The sequence below is a fragment of the Lonchura striata genome, chromosome 26, assembly GCF_046129695.1.
Source record: "Lonchura striata isolate bLonStr1 chromosome 26, bLonStr1.mat, whole genome shotgun sequence".
Taxonomy (NCBI): Eukaryota; Metazoa; Chordata; class Aves; order Passeriformes; family Estrildidae; genus Lonchura; species Lonchura striata.
The window spans coordinates 3,295,729-3,308,019 of NC_134628.1; the positions used below are offsets into that span (position 1 = coordinate 3,295,729).

At 46.6% G+C, this 12,291-nt stretch overlaps 1 protein-coding gene across 1 annotated transcript in view; it reads right to left on the minus strand.

Moving 5' to 3' along the window:
* Nucleotides 1-12,291, minus strand: part of CSMD2 (CUB and Sushi multiple domains 2) — a 283,577-nt gene that overhangs the window by 127,745 nt on the left and 143,541 nt on the right. The window contains exons 11-12 of the mRNA XM_077788452.1: nucleotides 9,502-9,623; nucleotides 2,874-2,977 (exon numbers count right to left, since the gene is read on the minus strand). Coding sequence (XP_077644578.1) covers nucleotides 2,874-2,977; nucleotides 9,502-9,623 — 226 coding nt within the window. The remainder of the gene's footprint in view (nucleotides 1-2,873; nucleotides 2,978-9,501; nucleotides 9,624-12,291) is intronic.

The window sequence follows — 12,291 nt, forward strand, 5'->3', positions numbered from 1 at the left end:
TGGGAATGTTCATCCTGGAGAAGGGAAGGTGGAGTGGAGCCCTGGCAGCGCCTGGCAGGAGCTGCAGGAGAGCTGGAGAGGGGCTCAGCACCAGGACAAGGGGGAATGGCTTCCAGCTGGAAAAGGGGAGAACTGGGTGGGATGTTGGGAAGAAATTCCTGCTTGTGAGGGCAGCGAGGCCCTGGCACAGGTGCCCAGAGCAGCTGTGGCTGCCCCTGGATCCCTGGCAGTGCCCAAGGCCAGGCTGGACGGGGCTGGGAGCTCCTGGGACAGTGGAAGTGTCCCTGCCATGGCACTGGATGACTTTGAGATCCTTCTACCCCAAACCATTCCAGGACTCCGAGGCAGCTCCCAGGGCTGTGTCGCCCACCCAGTGCAGGTGACATTAACCTGCTCCCTGCCAAGCGCTGTCGGAGTCCAGCACATCCCTCTGGCTGCCCTGGCTGTCTCCAGACCCTGGCAAGAAGTCAAAAACACCCGTGGCTTCCATTTCAGCCAGTGGAAAAAGCTGCCAACTCCGTATGAGGAATTACAAGCCACAAGGTTTTGAGTAATGTGGTAGTTGAGTTGACACAGAGTGAAAAAGTAGAATTTTAGGGTTTTTAGAATGGGGTTCAAGGGGACAAGATGGAGGGATTTGGGTGTGTCCCAACCTTCTTCTCCTTCTCCTTGCCCTCCATGTCTTGGTGTGATGGTGACACTTTGCTGCTGGTTTAAGGTAGAGACTCACTGTCCAACATAAATGATAGATATTGGTACAATATTGTAAACATACGACTCATAATTTTTGATATAAAATGTAAATTCCACCCGAGGCTGGGGACAGAATGCCACGGCCTCCTCGCTGGACAGAGCTCAGCAGGTCAGAGAAAGAATGTTATAGATAAGGAAAAACAAACAACCCCGAGGAGTCAATCCTACACATTTCGGACTCCTTTGGCTGCACGGGCTGGAAATGAGGACTTTGACACTCCTGGGGTCATCCCAGCACCCAGACCCCGAGCGAGTGCCAGCTCCTTTCCAGGGCAGGGATCTCAGGGAAATGGGAGCACCCTGGACATCCCAGGCCTCTCCTCCCCATGCCAGGCACCCCACAGGCCCCAGGACAGGGAACCTGCAGCAGCCAGGCTCTGGGGCCTGGAGTGGTTTTTGTTTGTCTGCAATCACAGTCCCAGCCAAGCTCTGCCCTGTGATTGCTCTGACCTGCAGCAGGAATTTTATTGATCCCAGGGTGCTGTTAAATGAAGAAGTGATCTTGGTTTTAGTGCCTGTTTTGCATCCCAGAGATGTTCAGGAGTGTTATTGTCAATTCTCAGTTTATTTACTGAAACTGCAGCCGGGCAGGAATGATGAACACTCCAAGAGGAAAAAACCTCCCAGGAAAAGGTCCTTCAAAGCTTTCTGCATCCTTTGCCACCCCACTTTTAACAAGCTGGGTGATTGATTTGGGTGCTTGTTACTTCAGGAAATCAAATTTCTTCTGCAAGTCAGGAAGCTCAGCCTAACAATCTGCTCTGCTCCCATTTTCCAGGGATGGGAATGAGCCTGGAAACAAATGGTCCTTCCCAGCTCTGTTTGGGATGGAATCTGCTGCTGTGCAACTCCACTCAAGTGCGTTCCTTGATTGGAAAGGCAGCAGGGCTGAGCTCCTCGACAGCCAAGGGGAAGTGAAGAGCAGGAAGAAAATTGGAATTATTGCCTTTGACAGGAGTTTCTGCATTTTGATTCTTCCAAAGAAACCTCTCTTTGTATCCAGATATTATTCCTGATCTGGGAATCCAGCTGAGAGTGGGCAGAAAATTCTGAGAAAAGTGATCCATGGACTTTCAAGCGCATTAATTAGCACCGTGGTCTTCACACCTCTCTCCCATTTAATTGCTTTTCAATTAATCCTCCCAGATTATTAATAATAATAAAAAAAAATCACTGGAAGGATTATCACCAGGAATTTACTAGAAACTTCCTGGGAAAAGATTCCTGCACTGCACCTTGCTCAGTCACAGATATTCCAAATTTGCATCAGCAAAGTGCTGAGGAGATAACAGGGAATGGGGAAAAAACAAGGAATGATTAAAATCCAACCCAAGGAAAATCTTTGTAGGTCTTAGGCAAACTAGAAGGGCTGGAACGGGAAATCGTGGCAGGAATTTCTACCAAATCCATGGCAGGGATTTTGCAGGCTGTGAAATGTTCTGGGACACCTGAATTACACCTCAACCTCCACATTCCAGGCTGGGGCTCCTGACCAAGGATCACCCCTGTCCACGTGCTGGGAAGAAACAAAACCTCGGGGAAAAAGATGTTTGGGAGAGACAAAGAAATGCTGATATGTGAAAATGGAGTGGGAGGCTGCATCATGTGGAAAAACAAGAGGAAGAAGAAAAAAAATACAATTAATTTCTCCATCAGCTGCCAGAGCACACCAGCTTTGCTGGAGTGGCTCTGGAGAAGCCTGGAGGGAAAGCAGGACCATCTGCACATGAAGAAACCTCCACAGAACATCAGGTCTGCAAGAAAAGGATGCAAAAATCCCAAATCCCAGCCTGGAAGAAGCCTCGTTGCCCCAGACGCACCCTGGGTGAGAAATGTTGGGGATGTCACTCCAAAAATCTTGGATTTACAGCTCAAAATGATGGCAGCAGGAGAGAGAGAGAGATCCAAACTGCTCCTGCTGCTGCCTGGGCTGCTTTTCCTTTTGTATCCCAGCTTTTCCCAGCTCCCTGGAGAGCCTCAGCCTCTCCCTAAGGGGGAGGGAAGAACAGAGGGGACAATTTCTGTCCCCAAAAGTGACGACTTGCCCAAAAAGCAGCGGGTCCCCAAAAACCAGCCCCACCTGGCCAGGTGCATTCCAGCAGGAGGGAATTGTTACTCACACGTAAAGAACAGTTTTTTGGTCTCCGACCTGGCCTCCATCCCCCACTGTCAGCGTGTCGTAGCCTCTCTCCAGCTCGAATTCCTCGAAGGTGAGTTTGATCACCTGCCAAAACCACGCCGCAATTAACACAATTAGCACAATCAATCAATCAACACCAAGCCCCGCCCTGCTCACGGATCCCGCAGCAGCTTCTACAAGCATCAAAATCTCCCGAACATCCCCAAAAAGTTGTTTGGTTTTTTTTAAGAGGATTTTTACAGGTGATTTGGATCGCCTCTGTTTAATCTCCTGCCTGCCCTGGTGCTTTCACTGATATCGATATTTGTGTGCTGGGATCTCCAGGTGCCTTTTCCCACCCAAAATCTGCAATTCTGGGCATGGAGTAAACGCTGAGTATTTTAATTTGTGGCTCAGGAAATTCTCCTGAGTCGTGGTCAGAGCAGGAGAGAATTTATGGACTTTTGGCACACACAATCCTCAGCATCTCCACATCCATAATCCCTGTTTTTTCCTCTCCCGTTCCACCCAAATTTTGGATTTTTGCAGCCCCTCTGCATCATTTAGGAGCAGGACTCCCAGAGAAGTTTGTGCTCCAAGGCTCTCAGCTGCTTTGGGAATCTCTGCTTTTCAAATCCAATTTAGGGGCAGAGTCCTTAACCCAGCCTAGGACAGGCTGAACAAACAGAAAAAGAAGGGATTCATTAAATTAGAGAAGAGTTTCACATCCCCCATCAGCAGAAATCAATGGAGTTTTGTTTCTTGGATTCTTTACCTGACCAGCAAAAAGACAAAAAAAAAAAAAAAAAGGCACAAACCCCACTCAAATGCACGAGACCTTTGCAAATTCAATAAATATCCTGACTTTTAACAGATTAAATCCCCAAATGTGGGTTGGTGCTTCTTTCAGCTGCTGCACACAACACAAAATCAGCAAAAGTCGGGAAGGAGAAGGAGCAGGTGAGTGCCGAGGAGCTCTGCGGCCACGTCCCACCTCAGTTTGGGGCAAGGAACCGAAGCCCAGGAAACCCAAAATCTTCTTCTCGCCCTTCCTTGCTTTTATAATCAGCAAAACCTGAGCAGGTGTGGATTCCCAGGGGGATAAAACCCTCAAAGTTCAAACAAAAAAAAATTAAAAAAAGGTGTTTATACAGTTCAGGCTGAGCTGTCCTGTGTTTTCTTTTCTAAGAACGAACACAGGATTTTTGCAATGCACAGAAAATGAAATTTAGAGATTTTTGCTGTTGTGAAAAGCAGGATTTCCCCCCAGAGCCCCAGGATGGTGAACCAGGAGTTTGGGTGATGCTTCAGACGACTTTGATTTGTGTCTAGTACCCAAATATTAACCTGTGCAGGCTACAAAAGCATGAAATGTTGGAATAATGCAATTAATCCAGAGAACATAAAGCTGCAGATCTGCACACAGCATTACTTCAGCCACTCAAGGAGCTTCATCCTGAGCAGTCTGACCCTAATTAAACAACTAATTACATCCCAGCACACTCAAGCCTGCAACCTCGTGGCACAAGATTTGGATGCTGAATATTGTATTTATTTACTCATTTTCCTGGGTTGTTTTGGGTGGTTTTTTTTTTTTTTCTCTGAAAGCTGGAAATGTAATTAATTAAATTTAAGTATTTATTTTTATTATTTTATTTAATTATTTAACGATTTGTTAGAGCTACCAGCACACCCAAACCTGGAGCTGCTGAAGTGACAAGGAACAATCAGCAAAAGCAGGAAAATGGGACAGGACTCCTGATTCCAAAGTGATTGGAAGTTCAGTCACATTCTGAGGAGAAAAATCCACAATAATTCTCTCCAGGAGAACTGCAGTTCTAACCTGAAGCTTTCCAAGCACATTCCTCATTCCACATTCCTCATTTCCCTGCTCCCCAGGCTCCAGAGTTTCACCCTGATTTGGGATAAATCATCCCCTGGAGGGACCCTTCTCCCTCCATCAGCTTGGACATGGCTTTTTTTCTTTTTTTTTTTTTTTTTTTTGGCTCCAGGTGGGAATAACCCCAGGAGAAACCTCAACCAGCAACATCCATCATGTCAGAAAGGGCCAGAAATAGCTTTTATGCAAATCCCCCAATTATCATATGTATTTCTCAGCTCCCCAGTGATTTATTTTCCCACTGTGGTTGGAATTAATTCCCAGGGCACCAGGGCCCAGCTAAAAAAACCCTGAATATCCCCTAAATAGGTTTGATATCCCCCCTCTGCAGAGGAAATAATCCTAATTTGTCAGCAAGGAGGCCTCGGCCCTATGGATGCAGAACTCCAAATTTTGAGGGGAAAACTGCAGATTTGGAGGGGATTTTGGGGCTCAGTGGATCTCAGGCTGTTTCTCTGCCAAAGATGAGCAGAGGATTTGCAAATGAGCCCTAAATTCATCTCCCTGCTTCTCCCAAAGCTCCACGGAACAGGACCTGATCCAAAGAGGCCATAAAAAGATTGCAGCACTTCAGCAGCTCCAGCTCAGGCACAGAATTCTCCTTATTCCCTGCCGAAGACCACCCGAGTTCGGGGTGGCTTCGTGTGGTGGAAAAGCATTTGAGACCCTGGCAGGCAGCTGGAAACAGCTGGGATTTTGGGTTTGAAACATAGAATGATTTACCAACTTTGCAGGAAGAACAAGAAGTCACAAAAGTTTAGATATTACAGTAGAAGTAGTCACAAAGTAGAGGGAAGAATTTTTGAGTGCTGTACAGGGGGGTTTGGTTTTGTACATGGGGGTCAGAGGGTTTAAGATGGATTTGGGATTTGGGCCTGCCCTGTCCTTCCTCTTTCTTCTTCCTCACCTCCATGTTCTTGGTGATGTTGGCACTCCCAGATTGGTTTAGAGTAGAAAAGCACCATTTAATATAGGTAATAGGCATTGGGGAAAACTGTAACCATGTAACACGTAATGTACCATATAAAAGATAGAAAAGCACCATTTAATATAGGTAATAGGCATTGGGGAAAAACTGTAACCATGTAACACGTAATGTACCATATAAAAGATAGAAAAGCACCATTTAATATAGGTAATAGGCATTGGGAAAAACTGTAACCATGTAACACGTAATGTACCATATAAAAGACAGCAGCAGCCCTGGGCAGGAGAGAAGAAGCAGTCGGGGTCAGAGAGGATGTCAGGGTGTGTGTGTGCCTCTGCCTGAGCTCTGAGCAAACCACAGCAGCCCAAGGAGAAAATCTTTGAGATAACTTGCAATAAACAACCATGAGACCAAACAAGAGAGACTGCTGAGCCTTTCTTTGGAATCCTGGGTTGGAGGAGGGATTTTTCCACCACATGGAGCCACCCCTGACCTCGGGTGGACCCCAGCAAACATTCACCCCAAAAGGGTCAGAGAAGCACTGGGCATGCCCCAGGGATGTATTTTCCTCATGATTTTCATCTCCTTCATAATTCATAGCAGGAAACCCAACTGGAAGTGTGATCCTACAAAACCCCCAGGAAATTCCCACACCCAGCTCACCACCAGCTCTCCAAACACTGTTCCAGCCACACAAAACTTGGATGTTGGTGATTTTTGGAGATAAAAATGTATGAAAATGGTGGAAAAGGATGAAACACCCTCCACAGCCTGAGCTGTGCTGAATTCCAGCCCATGGACACCCATCCCCCTGATGAAGGGGGGTGATCAATCACTAAATCCCTCCCAATAAATCAGCACTGAAGAAAAATCTCCTGGTTCCACACTTGAGTCTCCCAAAATCCAGGTTTTGTGCAGCCACACCAAGGATAATGAGCCTGGGAATGGGAATTTTGGGAATTTCTCAGTAAAATCCTCCTCCACCAGAGATCTGAGCTGGTTGAAGGCTTGGGCTGAGCTCAGCAGGGAGGGAGAACTCCACTCCAAGGGGAGGAAAAGCAGGATCCCAGCAGAGGAAATTCCCAGGAAAAACAAAAAAAGAAAAAAAAAGAGATCCTGTGAGATTCCCCCAGTGTGCAGGAAATGTCCAGAGGCACGGGAGAAGAAATGGGAGGCTCAGGATTCATCCAGAATTAATGGAATGATGTTTGCTGCAGTCCTGACACAGGAGTCCTGTCCCTTCTGAGAGCAGAAATAACACCTCAGAAAGGGTTTTTGGAGCTACACAAAGTAATTCCTGTTCTTCTGCTCTAGGTCTGGAGGAGAGACAAGGGCTGAGATTGGAAAAAGCTGTGAGGGCACCAAACACTGCCCTCAATTCCCATTGCCAGGGGAAAATGGACAGGGATTGATCTTTCCCAGGCCAGGGCAGTCACACATGTTCAGGAAGGGCTTGTATTTAAATTTAAACCAGTGCAAAAATGTGAATAAATTCACAATAATGCATAAATAACACGAGATAGACCCAAACCTCGCTCCTCTGCCCCTGGGGGCTGAAATCCTGCTGGATAAGGGCCAGCCACAGCCAAAAAAAAAAAAAAAAAAAAAAAAAAAAAAAAAAAAAAAAAAAAAGGGGGAAAATCAGCATTCCTGGCACAGCCTCCCTGCCCTGATGAGCTGCTTGGGCACCTCCTGCCCTCCACACGAGATATCAAAGGGGCTTCGATTACAAATAATTACACTCACTTTTAATTACAACCCTGAACAAAGCGAGTGTTCAGCGGGGAGGGAAGGTCAGGGATTTCCAGAGAGCCGGGAAATGTGGGGAAGGGTCTGAGTGGGGACAGAAATCAACCTGAGGGGCTGATTGAACCTCGAATGTGAGGGTGGGGAGGGGCTGGAAAGGGTTCCCAGGGAAGCTGTGGCTGGCTTGGGATCCCTGGAAGTGTCCAAGGCCAGGATGGACAGGGCTTGGAGCAGCCTGGGAGAATGGAGGAGTCTGGATGTGTTTGGAAGGGTCTGGAAGGGTCTGGATGTGTTTGAATGTTTCTGGATGGGTTTGGAAGTGTCTGGAGGTGTTTGGAAGGGTCTGGATGTGTTTGAATGTTTCTGGATGAGTTTGGAAGTGTCTGGATTTGTCTGGATGTTCCTGGATGTGTTTATAAGTGTTTGGATTTGTTTGGATGTATCTGGATGTCCCTGGATGTGTTTGGATGTATCTGGATGTGTCTGAAAGCATTTGGAAGTGTCTGGATTTGTCTGTATGTTTCTGGATTTTTCTGGATTTGTCTGGATGTTTCTGGATGTGCTTGGATTTGTCTGTCTGTTCCTGGATGTGTTTGTAAGTGTTTGGATTTATTTGGATGTTTTTGATGTGTCTGGATGTGTTTGGAAGTGTCTGGATTGCTCTGGATGCTTCTGGATGTTTCTGAAATAATTTGAAAATGTCTGGATTTTTCTGGATTTGTCTGGATGTTTCTGGATTTGTTTGGATGTTTCTGAAAGCATTTGGAAGTGTCTGGATTTTCTCTGTCTGTTCCTGGATGTGTTTGTAAGTGTTTGGATTTGTTTGGATGTTTTTGATGTGTCTGGATGTGTTTGGAAGTGTCTGGATTTGTTTACATGCTTCTGGATGTGTCTGAAAGCATTTGGAAGTGTCTGGATTTGTCTGGATGTTTCTGGATGTGTCTGGAAGTATCTGGAAGTGTCTACATATTTCTGGATGTGTCTGAAAGAATTTGGAAGTGCCTGGATATGTCAGGATGTTTCTGGATGTGTCTTGCTGTGCACACACACTCCGCCACCACATCCCAGTTTTTCACCCGAGGGAGTTCCAGGGGGTTTCTTGTGGGTATCCTCAGTTCAGTCAGAGAGAAAACAAAGGTTTTTTAACCAGGCAGAAGCCTTGGAAACAGTTGGGAAAGAATGAAAATAATTCTTTATGTCTCTTGTTTTTCACATTGTTTATAGGAAAGTTCTGCCACTGTGCATCATTCACTGCACACCACTGGGGTGAGATGTTTTTATTTCAGGAGCAATAGAACAAAGCTCAATAAAGAGTGTTATATTTAAAATAAATCAGAGTTCCACTCTCACCTTCTGACCTAGAGCCCTTTCATACCGTCCTGCCTCAACAAAGGAAGCAAAGACTCTTGACGATCCCGGGGTCACCCTGACCGAGAGGAACCCCGAGGGGATCACAGCGGAACCCTGAGGGGATCACAGCAGAACCCCGAGGGGATCACAGCAGAACCCCGAGGAGATCACAGCAGAACCCTGAGTGGATCACAGCAGAACCCCGAGGGGATCACAGCAGAACCCCGAGGAGATCACAGCAGAACCCCGAGGAGATCACAGCAGAACCCCAAGGAGATCACAGCAGAACCCAGAGGAGATCACAGCAGAACCCCGAGGAGATCACAGCAGAACCCCAAGGAGATCACAGCAGAACCCAGAGGAGATCACAGCAGAACCCCGAGGAGATCACAGCAGAACCCTGAGGGGATCACACCAGAACCCTGAGGAGATCACACCAGAACCCCGAGGGGATCGCACCAGAACCTCAAGGGGATGCACAGCAGAACCCCGAGGAGATCACACCAGAACCCAGAGGGGATCACAGCAGAACCCCGAGGGGATCACAGCAGAACCCTGAGGGGATCACACCAGAACCCTGAGGAGATCACAGCAGAACCCCGAGGGGATCACAGCAGAACCCCGAGGGGATCACAGCAGAACCCCATTTGCTCTCGCTGGAGCTGCCCAGCCCCGCGCTGGCCCCAGGCTGTGACGAGGACCCACCTTGGCAGGGTTGAGGGCGGTGATGACCCACACGCAGTAGGCGTTGTTGTCGTACTGCACGGGGTAGTTGGGGGACGTGATGACCCCGCTGGGCCCGCGCAGGTACGTGTCGCACATCCTGGCTGGGGACACAAACGGGGACACTCAGCACCGGGGGGGACTTTTGGGGGGGAGGGAGGAGGGATGAGCTTGGGATGGAAGTGGGAAGAGGGAAAAATGTGAAGGTTGGTGTTTTTGTGGCCTGCACTGCTGCTTTTTTATGCCCGTGTGGTAAAAAATGAAGGGTTTCTCTGTGAGGAGTGGGGCCATAAACCCTGATCCCATCAAACCTGATCCAAACAATCCCTGATCCTATAAAACCCTAATCCTATAAAACCCTGATCCCATCAAACCCTGATCCCATCAACCCTGATCCCATCAGCCCTGATCCAAACAAACCCTAATCCCATCAAACCCTGATCCCATCAACCCTGATCCCAACAAACCCTGATCCCATCAACCCTGATCCAAACAAACCCTGATCCCAACAAACCCTGATCCCAACAAACCCTGATCCAAACAAATCCTGATCCCATCAACCCTGATCCAAACAAACCCTGATCCAAACAAATCCTGATCCCAACAAACCCTGATCCCATCAACCCTGATCCCAACAAACCCTGATCCAAACAAATCCTGATCCCAACAAATCCTGATCTCACCCAAACCTGATCCCAACAATTCCTGCTCCAAACAATCCCTGATCCCAACAAACCCTGATCCCATCAACCCTGATCCCAACAAACCCCGATCCCATCTCCCATCAGACCGACACCCAGCCCACTCTCCACTGCTCACACTGATTTATTTCCTTTCCTTCCTCCTTTTTTCCTCACTAAAATCCTTCCCCATCCAGGCCAGGAATGACACAACTCCTTCCTGATGTCCCAAAAAACCCACTTTCCCTTTCTTCCTGCAGATCAAACCCCCAAAACACTGCACAGCGAGGATTTATTAGGTCATAATTAAGTATTTATCAGCTGGTTTCCTTCTGTGGGCTCAGAACTAAGGTGGAAAACTCAGCTCTGCATCTTCAAAACATCTCAGGTAAAGGAAAAGCTGGAAAAAGTGCTTAAGCAGGGAAAAATTTGCCTGTGGAATGCCTTTGATGTAATATTTAGCTGAAATATCCCACCAAAAAAAAAAGATGTGGGGAAAAACATCCTGGTTCTGGAAATATTCTCTGTTGCTGTGATGGAGCCTCGAAATTAAGTTGGTTTTGAAGTTTATTTATTTATTTAAATTTATAATTTAATTTAGGAGACATATTTGCATGTGTGGAGTCTGCAAGGTTGTTTTTTTATCTCTGTAGAACAATGGAGAAATCATCTCCTGGCCAAGATGTGGGAACATTGGGAAAGGCTGGGAAGCAGCTTAGGAAGGAGCTGAGGTCACTTATTAAAAAAATAAAAAACAGTGTTAAAAAAAAGATAAATCCAATTATTCCCATTTTTCAGGTGGTATTAAGTGACTCTCCCAAAATCCAGAGGGAATCTGCAGAAGATGGGGAAGCTGCAGAACTTTCCCCCAGAGTTTGCTCAGTGGGGATTAATAAATTATTGAAGCCCAAGGGGTTAAAATCTGGGACTGGCTCTGAAATTTGAGATAAAACCAATTTAAAAAAATGGCACAAACTGGGAGAAAAAAGTGGAGGAAAGCTAAAATAAAAATCAAACTTTTTAAAATGAAAAAAAAGAGCCCTAAAACATGAAAGTCAGCAGCTAAAAAATTAAGTTGACTCACAGAAACAGAATAATGCTGGCAAATCCCTTCTTATCTCTTGCAGGAGGACACCATAAATTTCCTTTACAGTGTCACATATTTATGCCAAATATCCTCTTACACTGATTCAATTTATTCCAGGCTTGTTTCAAGAATTACATGGGATTCCAAAGCCCTGAAAAAATCCGCAGATGAAATTAAAGAAAAAAAAAGAACTGGGGAAAAAAAACCCCACCATATTTATGGTTTTAAGAGCTTTAAAGGGATTCAATTAAAAATATTACAAGTTGTTCTTTATTAGCATTACAAATATCACAATGTGACATTTCAGAGCGGGAATGAAAACAAAATGGCCAAGGGCAAAATGGGCAAAATGGGAAAAAAACTTAATTCCCTAAAGGCTCATGGGGAAGCACAGTCTCAAAATTCCACATTTCCAGTTAAAAATCTCCCTCCACCTCTGCTTTTCCAGGTTTTATTCCAGTCTTTCCTCTTACAGGAGAAGGAGGAGAGAGGAGAAAACACCTGGAATAGGGAGAGGGATGATCCTGCTCAGGTTTGTCATCCCCGAACAGAAGGAATGTTCAGGAGAGAGGGAAGGGAAGGGATTTAGGGACAGTTGGGAATTCATAGAGGAGTCTGTGGGGTGCAGAAACAGGGGCTGAAAAAAGCTTAAATGTGAGGGTGGGGAGACCCTGGGGAAGATTTCCCAGAGAAATCATGGAAGCATCCTAGATTTCCCAGAGAAATCATCCTTGGAAGTGTCCAAGGCCAGCCTGGGATGGGGGAAGGTGTCCCTGCCCATGGAACAGCATTTTCCTTAAGGTTCCTCCCAACCCAAACCACTCTGGGACTCTCTGACCTGGCCAAGGGATGATCTGAGGGCAGGATGGGTGAGAAAGGGACAGGAAGGAGCTGGGAATTCCCACAAATCCCAAAATCCAGACTAGATTGCCCCTGGATCCCAGAGAGTGTCCAAGGCCAGCTTGGAGCAACCTGGGAGAGTGGAAGGAGCACCTCAACCCAAAC